General features: G+C 37.9%; 1 protein-coding gene across 5 annotated transcripts in view; it reads right to left on the reverse strand.

Annotated features, from left to right (window-relative positions):
* The window catches only part of LOC126809752 (glutamine--fructose-6-phosphate aminotransferase [isomerizing] 2), a 78,771-nt gene that overhangs the window by 38,171 nt on the left and 26,742 nt on the right, over window positions 1-13,858 (reverse strand). For all 5 annotated transcript variants that reach the window (XM_050534504.2, XM_050534507.2, XM_050534508.2 and 2 more), the window contains exons 4-8: window positions 12,708-12,833; window positions 10,002-10,060; window positions 9,414-9,548; window positions 1,648-1,709; window positions 428-507 (exon numbers count right to left, since the gene is read on the reverse strand). In XM_050534504.2, the coding sequence (XP_050390461.1) occupies window positions 428-507; window positions 1,648-1,709; window positions 9,414-9,548; window positions 10,002-10,060; window positions 12,708-12,833 (462 nt within the window). The remainder of the gene's footprint in view (window positions 1-427; window positions 508-1,647; window positions 1,710-9,413; window positions 9,549-10,001; window positions 10,061-12,707; window positions 12,834-13,858) is intronic.

Below are 13,858 nucleotides of genomic sequence, written 5' to 3' on the forward strand. Positions count from 1 at the left end.
TGAAGATAACAGCTTGAACTTGAAAGAGGGAGTGGAGGTAACAGCTAGAACTTGAAAGATAGTAGACAGAGGAAGTGGGGGTAACAGCCAGAACTTGAAAGACAGTAGAAAGGGGGAGTGGGCGTAACAGCAAGAACTTGAAAATAGTAGACAGAGGAGGTGCAAGTAACAGCCAGAACTTGATAGAGGGAGTAAAGGTAACATCCTGGGTTTAATGGTAGAGTGTGGAAATAATCACTACAGTAAAGAAACAAATAAAAGCTAAATCCATGTTTCGAGTAATAATTTAAACAGTTCTTGGTCACATGGCCTAAAATCTCTCATAAGATCTGCTGCAGTTCATTAAAAACCTATCATGAAGAAAATATCCTATCTATTGCAAGAAATGAAGTATCGATCGGATAAAAATAAAAAAAAAGAAACTCACCTTTACTATATACAATAGGGATGTGATCTGTACTTAATTTCGTTTGACTTTTTACCCCAATCAATAATGGAGAACCGCGTCTACAAAAATGCAATACGTTAATAAAATCGTTTTAAAAAATAAATAAACAAACATGAATATCACTAAATAGAGATTCTCTAAATTATTGCATTTTGTCCTTTACTATAAGAAATATAACATTTTAAAAATCACAATATTTTTACATCCAAATAAAGAAACTTATTAAACTTTTTGTAACGAAACCAGAGAGACTGTCATGTCGCCTACCATTATGTACAGACATACAGTTTTCTTGGAGTTTGACATGTGGCTTTTTAAAATAACTTTTTTTGCAATGATATAAACGAAAAGGCAAAGAGCCTGCCAAACGACAAACAAGATTCAACAAATTCTCTGTAACTTTAACTCTTAAACTGACGTCGAACATCTCCTGTTGACACAGGTGACAGACAAAGAGTTTAAAGATTTTCGGATGTCTAGGATGATCCATTTTAATTTTACACTCATCCAGTGCATTCGTGTCTAGGTCGACATGATAGGCCATTAGGGTCACGACCTTCAGGTCATATTTGTAGCCAAATCAAATTCGTGCAATGTCACATTTATGGCAACTGATCAGGTTTTAGAGGAAGGAATGTTTATCTACCTTTAGACACATTACAAGACACAATAGAGGGAGAGAGGGAGAGAGAGAGAGAGAGAGAGATGGGGTTTAATGTCCACTCACACAAACTAGGTCATTTCGGGACTAACATATGGTTTAATTTTATTTCAATAATTTGCTTGCGCGTAGGGGTCTTTAGCAGTGAGAGGAAACTGGAGGACCTGGAGAAAACCACGAGGTTGGACAGGCGACCCTACTCCTTGTCACATACAACCAGGAAATCGAAACCACCCCAGTTGACTCAATGACAGGCCTTATGATACAGCGCGTCCAAGCTAATGAAGATGGGCATACGTGTGCTATGAAGGACATTTTGTCCGGACAGCAACGCTATGGTCTACGCTTATTGAATGCCAGTTGTCAAGGGTTCTTTTATGAGCATGCCAACGTGTAAATGGAACCTCAGTTTTGCACCACTGACAAGGGGAAATCACATTGGAAAACCCCTGGGAACTTTCTCTACAAGTATTGGGATCGTAACCCGGATCTCCTGGCTAGTGAGACTATTGTACACCAATATAAAATAAAAACAAACCTTGTGACGACGATTTCACCAGGATAATGTTTACTTGTAACTGACAGGGCAAACGCTCCTTCCTGTAAACATAATAAACACATAATCACAGTTTAATTAGGGTACAACAGGAAGAGTGCAAGGGATAAATTAGGGACAGGTGGGATTAAGAGCTTAATTAGGGTACAGGAGGAAGAGTGCAAAGGATTAATGAGGGACAGGTGGGATTAAGAGCTTAATTAGGGTACAACAGGAAGAGTGCAAGGGATTAATTAGGGTACAGGTGGGGTTAAGAGAGTACAGGAGGAAGAGTGCAAGGGATTAATGAGGGACAGGTGGGGTTAAGAGCTTAATTAGGGTACAGGAGGAAGAGTGCAAGGGTTTAATTAGGGTACAGGTGGGGTTAAGAGCTTAATTAGGGTACGGAAGGAAGAGTGCAAGGGATTAATTAGGGACAGGTGGGATTAAGAGCTTAATTAGGGTACGGGAAGAAGAGTGCAAAGGATTCATTAGGGACCTGTGGGGTTAAGAGCTTAACTCTTAACTGAACCATGTCGACTTTTGTCCACACCTATAAGGTTACCGTTAAGTACCCATATGAAATCATTTGTTGTTTGGGGTGGACTGAGTAGCTCTGTATCCTCGGACCAACTAGTTTACTTGGACCCCCATCAAAATGTGATATGATGGGAAAACAAAACTAGCTTGATTCACCTTTCACCCACCCCAATCCTCAGATTTATGCCATTATATATTTCAGTAGATTCGAAGATGAAGTTTATTTATTTTGAAAAAAATACATATCAATTATTTTTTTCAATCAGGCTGATGGGTACTGATCCAAGATCTGATTTTGCTTCTATTGTAATCATATAATTATTTAAGTATAATTTTAACATGCAATCAGTAAAGAGAGAGAGAGAGAAATGGGGTTTAACATCCACTCAACACAAACTAGGTCATTTCGGGACTAACACATGGTTCAATTTTATTTCAATAATTCACTTGCGCGTAGGGGTGTTTAGCAGTGGGAGGAAACCGGAGGACCCGGAGAAAACCAACAAGGTTTGACAGGCGACCCTACTCCTTGTCACGTACAACCAGGGAATCAAGCAATCATTAAATGAAGTTTTTCCTTTATCTGAATGTAATGGCCTCCATGTTTAACGACCTTTTAAATCTTGAATGACAGAAATTTCAAGATAAAACTCTCATATCTCTGGACCGGAAAACACCGAAAAACAACCGGAAAACTACCTGGAAACACCATTTTATACTCAAAGCCTGGTCCTCTGTGTGCCTGGGTTAGGGTTAGGGTTAGTTTCTGGTTTATAGTATAGCCCGTCTCCGGGTTACCTATTTAGTGTGTTTTCCGGTATTTAGTGTGTTTTCTGGTATTTAGTGTATTTTCTGGTATTCAGTATAACATGGTGTTTTCCGGTAGTTTTCCGGTAGTTTTCTGGTGTTTTCCGGTATATAGTATAGCCCTCTCTGAACAGAAGAAATTACATGACATTCCTAAAATACTACATCAGCTCAATATAAGAAACGTCTCGTACACAACCATGGAAGAAATTGTTACATGTTGTTAGTAAAGATTATTTATAACACAACATGAAATAGTCACATTTTAAACATTCTTAAACATTGTAAAAAATATGACATTTGCGGTCGTCAGGTTTTGCCATTTTGACGATGAGTGGGAGTTAAGTTATCTATTATTGGTCGGTCATTGCCCTCCTTTCGTTCACTTCATTTGACAGGTTGGGGGAGGGGGGCGGGATACAGTCTACAGTAGGTATTTTAGAGCTATGGTCAGCAACTTTGGGGGAGGGGGGCTACGGGCCTGACTTGTCTGTTTGTTGTTTATTGTTTACGATGTCTGTGTCCTGTCCTGTTCGCAGGTTTGTCTTGTCCGTTTAGTTTGCTGTCCTCCTGTATTTAATACTTGGAATGGGGTTTAGAGCAGTCCTGGATACTTGTTCACAAAAATAATGTATGAATGCTGTCTATTCACTGGCTAAAAGCTCATTTCATCGCGTGCATTTTGCATACCGATAGTTCATTGGCCAATCACGCTATTTTACCGACATTTCGCCTAATAGTTTGGATGCAGCTATGGCGGGTGTGGCGCCAGGCAGGGTAAGCTTACTCTTCCGGACACCTGTTACCACTGTTTGTCGTGTAATTTGTACACGAGGAGCAGTCCATTTGCTGATTACACTATTTTGCTTGAATACACTATTTTGCCTATAACATTTTTTAGGACTTCAAATTCTGTCTTATGGTTTGGATTGTTCGTACTTGGTTTTATTTTATTACACTGTAAGTGATACTCTGATATTTTTGCCCAGTGCTTGTGCCATGGGTGTTTTTCGGGTAATCCTGTATTTATTTTAGCAAGATTGGGTGTCTATACTTTCCATATATACGATACTAAATTTGCCATACTTTAACCACCCGATAAATACTTCTGAGACAATGTTTCTTAAAGATACATTATGGGAGATTAGATAAAGAGCTGGAATTTCTCACTAAAATAGTTAAGAGCGTGTCCGCGAGAAAACCATGCAGAAGGTGCTAAGGCTTCAATCACAGATTTTGACCAAATTTGGTTTATAAGTTGGGATAGTCCCAAAACACATAAATGTGCAATATTAGATAAATCTTTCAATTCCTGTATGAGAGAATTGAAAAAACATTTTTCATATGGTGAAATTGCCAAAATCTGTCTTTTCTATACGTAGCAGAAAGACCAAACTCACACAGTTTATCGATGACTCAGTGCTGTTACCACAATATTAACTTCAGACGATTCTGGCGAACGAGATCTGTATACGGACTGGATATCAAAGCCTGTCTAAATTCCCCATTTTTCGTCACCTAAAGTTTGACGCCCTATAGCTACTTCTTTCATGGGGTGGGTTTAAAAAATTTATGCTCACATGAACAAGCAACCTCCCAAAATTTGATACAAAAAATAAAAATGACCGGAATCGACTTGACAAAAACTAGGTAACGGAAACAATAACCCATGAAATTAACCTGTAATTTCCCTATTTTGGAGATAATTAACCGTAGTAGATAAAAAAAACCTAACAATTTATTTTCCTTTTCATTCATATGGTGTTTACTACCAGCCCTAAAATACATTAGTATCTGTTTTATAAAAATATCTTGAAAAAAAATACTTTCAAAGGCCTGTAATCGTTCACGGCTCATCTGGCGTCAACGGGAATTGACTTCTGCAGTTGTCCACGACCTTCAACGTGCTCAATCTTAACAAACATATCCATTACTCTCAAATAGACATTATTTTAAATAAAATAATCCAACGAAAATGAAAAATTTACCTAAAAGTGAGATTCGAACCACCAACCGCATGACTTCCCCCGACCCACCCTCTCACCGAGTTGCTTGTCCCAGGGCCCCAAGGTCCATGTCGTGGGCCCTGTTCAGGGGGTTTGCCTAGGGCCTCTCTTATTCTAAATCGGGCCCTGAAGGTGCAGCTGACGATGCCCGAGAGCTGTAGCTACCATACTACACTGTTCAATGTCACCCATATCGACGCAATTAGGCTTCTTTGCCGTTAATATTTAAGCTTCCACATTTCTGTATTGTAGAAATCAGTGGGTGTGTCCCAAAATGAATAGTGGAAACATGCTCTGAATTAAACATTTTGTAGCCATTTTCGGTAACTTGTTTGAAAATGAAATCTTAAAAAGACAATACAACAAATATGTTAAAGGGACAATACGACAATACCAAATATACAATAAATACAAATACACACTTATACAGAGTACAACATGGTACAAATAATGGCTATGGATATGATGAAAACATATAAAAGTCAAAAAATTTATTTCTCTAATTAAATTTGCAAAAAAATGTATCACAAAAGCTTTTTTTAGCACTTTTCAATAAGCTGTATATTTTAAGTATGTTACATTCCGGTCATTTTTTTTACACCTATGGATACTATGTGCTTAGCACTTCAAAACCATTCAAAGAAATTCTACTTGCGACCATGAAAGAAAAAGTTACAGTGTATCTTTTTCTGCACTATAAGGACAATGTGAATATGGTACCCTAAAAGTCCACACAAAATTAGTATGTACTGATTTTTTTTTTCAAATTAGTGCTGGGGTAGAAGTTGACCACCCGCTTTGTATTACAGGGTCAAAATTAGAAGGTTGCTATTCCACCATAGAATGCAGTCTGTGCTTAAAAAAGGTGATAAATACACATGTGAAAACCACAATTTTACCCATAAAATGAATAATTCCTGTACAGTCCTTTAGAGCGACATCAGACTGTAACCACTTCAGCATGTTACCTCTTGCCCCTAGGGGGTGTCATACCATAAGTTTGATCAAAAACTTCCGACCCCCCATCTTAGCACTTTTTGCAATTTTGCATGGTCTTCTCGCGGATACACTCTTAAAAACTAGATAATGTAAAGGGAGTATTCAGTCATCATTACTTAAGTCGGTACGATAAAAAAACATAAGTCTCGATTATCCATTTTTGGATTTAATCATCAATGAGCTTTGAGCAGCAGATCAGATTCAAATCCAGTGAAAATCAGACAGTGAAAATAAGATGGTCTCGAGAGTTGATTATGGTCTGGATAAGTTAATGTCTAATTAATAATTTAGATAACATTTCAGGTCTAAAAAAAGACCTGCAATAGGCAGATTTAGCTCATGCATAATGTATGTTTAACTTTAATTTGATATTTTCTGTCAAGCCAGTGTTAACAAAAGCCATGCTGTTTGCAATTGGTCATTCAATTTGTTATAATGCATGTTTAATTAATATCGTACGTGTCCGATGGCCTGGATAAGTTAATTAATGTGTAAATTATAGTTTATATAACATTTCAGGCCTAAAGAAAGACGTGCAACGGGCAGAATTAGCTCTTGAATAAAGCATATTTAAGTATTTCTTATAATGTATGTTTAAGTATTAAGTAACGATATGTTTAAGTATTTGTGAACGTAACGATATGAACTATCAAATATATCACTTTTCTTTAATTTTCTCTGAGGACCAGATGGAAGTCAATATTTACCTGTATTTACCTGTACAGGTATCAGGTGATAGAGGGTTAATAACAAGTTAATAAAAATGTCTGATATATTTTTGAACTGAGAGTTATAAATCTGTATGTAATAAGATAACAGATTATAAAAAAGATAGTTTACTGCATGTCAATGATATGAAATAAATATCTACAACATACCGGTATATAATGTCAACACACAGTTTCAAATAACTACCAATAGATCAATACAAGCTTTCAATTGTCTAACAGTCGGATTGATCCACATACATAATTTATCCACTTAATGTCAACACAAGCTTTCAAGTATCTACATATGACGTACATAGGGTTCAGAACCGTCAATCGCTCAGAGCTGCAAAATGAAATGAAGTGAAATGGGGTTTAACGTCCTACTGTTTTGCTCCGAACTGGGCTAATGAAGACGGGCATACGCCATACAGTGTGCTATGAGGGAAATTTTGCCCGGACAGCGGCACTAAGGCCTACTCTTATATCGAATTCCAACTGTCTACGGATCTTTTACGTGCACACCAATGTGTACACGGGACCTCGGTTTTTCATCCCATCCGAACAACTTGACAGCTGTCCTTGTCAGGCCCTCCGTTCTGCCTCAGAGCTGCAATGCAGTAGGGTAGTGTAAAAAATGCAGTAGAAACCATGATTTGGCAGTAGATTTCCAAAAAAGCGTAAATTTGCACTTCCAAGGGTAATTAATTTAGAAATGATACATTGAACTGCAGACCCAACAACACCAAAATTGTATTAAATAATTATTATGGCTATACATATGATATAAATATACATATCGTTTAAATATACATTATGCAAGAGCTAAATCTGACTATTGCAGGTCTTTCTTAAAATAGCTAAGTCTCTAACTCAATATCATCCAAAATCTTCGACATTGAAAACACGAATTACTTGTCAATTTAAATCAAAGTCACTTGTGTAATAAATCCTCATGATTCAGTAACACTAATCATGTAATAAATATTTCAATACGTCAATAAATAATGCCGCTAACCTGATAAATCCTCATGAAATAAATCATGTGGCTTCAAAGAATGTTTTGCGAGTTAATTTTGATGCAGCCATATTGCTGGCATTAATCAAAATATACCATTAAGACTATTGAGAGTCAGTGTGATTCATTGCAAGTCATTGATTGATCTGATTGTTTTTTTAGAAATGGGGTTTAACATCCACTCGACACAAACTAGGTCAGTTTGGGACTAACATATGGTTCAATTTTATTTCAATAATTCGCTTGCGCGTAGGGGTTTTTAGCAGTGGGAGGAAACCATAGAACCTGGAGAAAACCCACGAGGTTGGACAGGCGACCCTACTCCATGTCACGTACAACCGGGGATTCGAAACCACGCCAGGTGACTCAATGACACACCTTATGATACAGCGCACACATGCTAACCATTCGGCCATCCAACCCCCTGATCTGATTGTAATGAACCATGTAGTAAAGATGCCATCCATCCAAAAGCCTATAAACATTTCACTTATTTAACGTTTTCATTACGATGGGATCTGATCACCACACGCGGCATGAACAGTCTGTAGGATCCAGTGATCAGGCCTCAAAGTCCAACACAGCCTTAGATAATTACAGACGACTAGAATTAAGGTCTGTAAGAGTCTTTCACCTCGAATTAAAGGAGCTAAATCGCTAATATTTGGGAACTAGAAATTGATACAAATGGGTCGCAAAGCATGTAATAATGTAATATGAATGTGTATAAACTGATATACATTCAATTGTTTCTGTTTTTACTATATACCAGAAGTCTCAATCGAATGCCATTCTCTAACGTCTGGTTATTAGTCTACACCGCTAGTATTAATTGACATGACTTTTGGAATAGGTCTAGCCTCGTTCTTCGAGTCCCTTGCAACATTGGTAAAATGTTTATTTTGCCTTATTTATTTATTGGATATCAGAAGCCCATCTTTTCCAGGTAAGATCACAACACCATATTGTTGATTTAAATTGACAAATAATTTGTGCTTTCAATGTCAAAGACTTTGGATGATATTGAGTTAGAGACTTAGCTACTTTAACCTGTGTAGCCAAAACATCGGTCCACCCATTCCCTCTGTAGCCAAAACAAAACATTGCTCCACCTATCTTTTCCTGGTAAGATCACAACATCAATGTTGATTTAAATTGACAAATAATTTGTGTTTTCAATGTCGAAGGTTTTGGATGATATTGAGATTTCCATTTCAATGTGTGTTAGACAGTGTTATGTATCTAGAACTACCAACAAACGGTTGCCCGTTAATCCAATCTGATTAAAATACATATCTATGTCTCGTTTCGTTTCTTATACTTTCGATGGCCTACACTACATGAAGATCTGACCGGCTGTAGCGATAGGTCGCGTTAGAGGTTATACAAGCGGCTTTTAGCCCTATGACAACAGACATTTGATTAACCAAACAGTTCCGTGCAAAACACGCCTATTTTTATCGACCAATCAAGTGAGAGAAGGGAAGTATTACCGGTAACTCATATTTTGAACTATAAAAACGAAACGAAATAGGGTCTGTGTTTTAACCAGATTGCTCGCTAACCTGGATTTCTCTGGTTCGATCCTCGTGTTAGATAAGATAGTTCCCTCTCAGGATTTACCAGTCTTGTTTCCACCTGTCAGTGGTGCTGGACTGAGGGTTAGACAAGGAAAATGTTTAGGGTACTTACCAATTGTTGAATAGCGATTTCAATAATTTCTCGGAACGAGGGATTCTGTTCGTGATGGGTTGTATAAAGATGTTTTATAAGTTTAACGATAACTTCTGTATCTGTTTCAGATTCAAACACTGCACCTTTCTTTTCCTAAAATAAAATATAATACTAAAAGATAAAATACACCCAACAGAGAGAGAGAGAGAGAGAAAGAGAGAGAGAGAGAGAGAGAGAGAGTTTAACTTCACCCAACACAAACTAGGTCATTTCTGGACTAACACATGGTTCACTTTTATTTCAATAATTTGCTTGGCGTAGGGATCTTAAGCAGTGGGAGGAAACTGGAGGACCTGATCAAAAGTCACAAGGTTGGACAGGCGACCCTACTCCTCATCACGTCACGTACAACCGGGGAATCGAAACCATGCCAGTTGACTCAATGACAGACCTTATAATACAACGCGCATGCATTAGCCATTCGGCCATGCGACCCCGCTCGGTGGCTTGTAAAAAGTACCTGTTTCCATGCACTCAGTCAACTATTTTATTTTAAAATACGATAATATAATGCTATAAAATAAATTGGTTAAAAGTTGAACTTACCAGAAAGGACTTGATGTCTTTATAATTAGTAATAATGCCATTGTGAACCAAAATAAATTCTGAAAAATAAAAATAAATAAAATGAAATGGGGTTTAACGTCCTACTATTCTGCTCTGAACTGGGCTAATGAAGATGGGCATACGCCATACAGTGTGCTATGAGGGAAACTTTGCCCAGACAATGGCGCTATGGCCTACTCTTATATTGAATTCCAACTATCAAGGGAATGTGTACATGGGATCTCAGTTTTTTGTCCCATTCAAATGACTAGACAGCTGTCCTTGTTAGGCCCCCTATCCTGCACCACTGACAAGGGAAAACAAAAATAAAAAGACAAAAATATTATAAACAATATATTCCTCTTTCATACAAACATATGATAAAAAATTACTTCCAGGTATATTGCCCCCGATTTCCCAGTATTTGGGTGTTACCAGACCTTCTATCACCACCAAACAAGACTGGATATTGAGTCTATCCTGGCGTTATGTGTGCGTGTTACCAGACCTTCTATCACCACCAAACAAGACTGAGTATTGAGTCAATCCAAGTGTTATCAGACCTTCTATCACCATGGAACAAGACTGGATATTGAGTCTATCCGAGCGTTACGTATGAGTGTTATCAGACATTCTATTACCATGGAACAAGACTGGATATTGAGTCTATCCGAGCGTTACGTATGAGTGTTATCAGACATTCTATTACCATGGAACAAGACTGGATATTATGTCTATCCTGGCGTTATGTGTGGGTGTTATCAGACCTTCTATGAACACGGAACAAGACTGGGTATTGAGTCTATCCTGGTATTATGTGTGGGTGTTATCAGACCTTCTATTATTATGGAATAAGACTGGATATTATGTCTATCCGGGCGTTAGGTGTGGGTAGTAAGACCATTTGAATCAATATTGACTATTGTCAGATAAATAGTGTTTTTGTTGACCAGTAAATCTTTGAGTCCACAAACATCATGTAAATTATTGGTCGAGTCTTAACAACTCTGTGATAACTTCTATAAATACAACATGGACAAATACTGTTCTAAAATTATACATCTATGTCAGTAGGTGGTCATTGGTCAACAACACACATACACTATTTACACATACATTTATTTAAGTTGAGAGAGAGAGAGAGAGAGAGAGAGAGAGAGAGAGAGAGATGGGGTTTAAAGTCCACGCGAAACAAACTAGGTCATTTCGGGACTAAAATAGGGTTCAATTTTATTTCAATAATTCATTTGCACGTAGGGGTCTTTAGCAGTGGGAGCAAACCGTAGGACCCAGAGAAAACCCACAAGGTTGGACAGGCAACTCTACTCCTTGTCACGTACAACTGGGGATTTGAAACCACGCCAGTTGAACAACCCCATCAAGTTCAGCACACATCTCAAGAACCTTCAATTAAACGTGATCTATAATTAGGAGATAAACCCTTCCTGTATCAACCTGACAAGGACAGCTGTCTAGTCGTTCGGATGGGACGAAAAACCGAGGTTCTGTGTACACATTGGCGTGCACGTAAAAGATCCCTTGGCAGTTGGAATTCTTTATAAGAGTAGGCCATATTGCCGCTGCCCGGGCAAAATTTCCCTCATAGCACACTGTATGGTGTATGCCCGTCTTCATTAGCCCAGGTTAGGAGCAGAACAGTAAGACGTTAAACCCCATTTCATTTCATTTCATTTCCTTCCTGTATCGAATTTAGACTAGGTTTATTATCCATTTAACCTTTGTTGAATCATTAGGACACGAGACGTGTCAGCGGAAAGTGCGATTTATTTTCTAAAATAACTCGGCCTTAAATTAATATTACTAACAGTTTAAACAAACACGTTTAATTAAATTAGGGTCTTTTTAAAGCCATTTTAGATCTGTTTAAATCCCATTGCTAACTGAATGTTCTCGGTGTTTGCTTCTGTAAACAAATCAACGAGTCAAGAAATGTCGAACAAAACAGCCATGTGTAACAGGTAAACAAAAATAATTCGCTACATTAAATGGTTTCATTTCTGGACAGAAATCTTCACCATATGATGAAATACACCTTGACTGTTATATGGCTATCTGACACCTTGACTGCTGTAGCCATTTCACATTTTGACTGCCTTATCCAACTTGAGCCTTGAATGCCTTAGCCATCTGACACCTTGAATGCCTTAGCCATCTGACACCTTGAATGCCTTAGGTATCTGACACATTGTCTGCTTTAGGCATCTGACACCTTGATTACTTTAGCGATATGACACTTGACTGCTTTAGCATTTGACAACTTGGCTGTCTTAGCTTCTGATACCTTAACTGTCTCCGCACCTGATACCTGGCATATCTTAGTATACCTTGACTGCTTTAGCATTGGACATTGAGACTGCTTTAGCCATCTGACACCTTGACTGCTTTGGCATCGGACACAAGACTAAATTGGACATATGACACCTTGACTGCTGTGTGGAATCTGGCACTTTGACAGCTTTAGAATGTGACACCTTGACTGCTTTAGCCATCTGACACATTTTGAACAAAGTTGAGTAAAAAATATATTTCAAAGATAATTGAAAAGAAAGGAAATCGGTTTAATGTTCTAGTTTTTTAGCACCGAAAACGGACATGCAGTATGTGATGACATTTATTTTCCGCAAACAGTAGCATTTCTGAAAACTCATTATCAATTTCAAACTGATACGAGAAAAAAATACTCACCATTATCAGTATCTGATCGTTGTGGATGACTGTTGACTTCGCTGGGTTCCCCGTGTGTAGCCCAACGTGTGTGAGCGATACCAACATGGATATCATACGATTTGTTCTTGCAGACGTCTGTATATTCTAATAAAACATAATATAAACAAATGAGAGAGAGAGAGAGAGAGAGATTGGGTTTAATATCTACTCCACACAAACTAGGTCATTTTGGGACTAACATATGGTTCAATTTTAATTCAATGATTCTCTTGCAGGTAGAGGTCTTTAACAATGGGAAGAAAACCCACAGGGTTAGACAGGGGACCCTACTCCTTGTCACTATTCTTAGGATATCAACCACACAACTAGATTCAATGAAAGATCTAACAATATAAAGAACACACATTAAACCACTTGACCACCCATTCCCCTGGTTTACATGGGATGAGTCAATTTGAATTTTATACTTACTCAAAACCAATCTGATTAAAACACAGACCCTATTTCGTTTTGCTTTCTATAGTTCAAAATTTTGTTTTACTTGACTTTACTACACTAGGATCTGAAAGAGTTGTTATACAACCCGCATTCTGGATGATGTGAGGGATCAGCCAATGAAATGGTCTACAACATTTTGGCAAGAAATGCACAGAACTGTGGGTGACCAATTAGAAACATCAACGCTGATTGTTTAATCAAATATCTGATGTGATGTCATAGGGTAAAAAGCGGCTCGTATGATCCCTGACATGACCTCCCACTACAACCAGTCAAATCTTCATGTAGTACAGGCCATTGAAAGTATAAATAAACGAAACGAAATATAGATCTATATTTTGATCAGATTGCTGCTCCAAGGTGCAAGAAGATTCTCAGAAGTTCTATCAAAAACTTACTTGTGCTGTGGTAGTTTATCAGGATCTATTCGAACTACAGAAATAACATTTCCTAAATCATTATAAATGAAATGAAATGGGGTTTAACGTCCTACTGTTCTGCTCCTAATCTGGGCTAATGAAGACGGGCATACGCCATACAGTGTGCTATGAGGGAAATTTTGCCCGGACAGCGGCACTACGGCCTACTCTTATATCGAATTCCAACTGCCAAGGGATCTTTTACATGCACGCCAATGTGTACACGGGACCTCGGTTTTTTGTCCCATCCGA

Source organism: Patella vulgata, chromosome 2 (assembly GCF_932274485.2).
Source record: "Patella vulgata chromosome 2, xgPatVulg1.2, whole genome shotgun sequence".
Taxonomy (NCBI): domain Eukaryota; kingdom Metazoa; phylum Mollusca; class Gastropoda; family Patellidae; genus Patella; species Patella vulgata.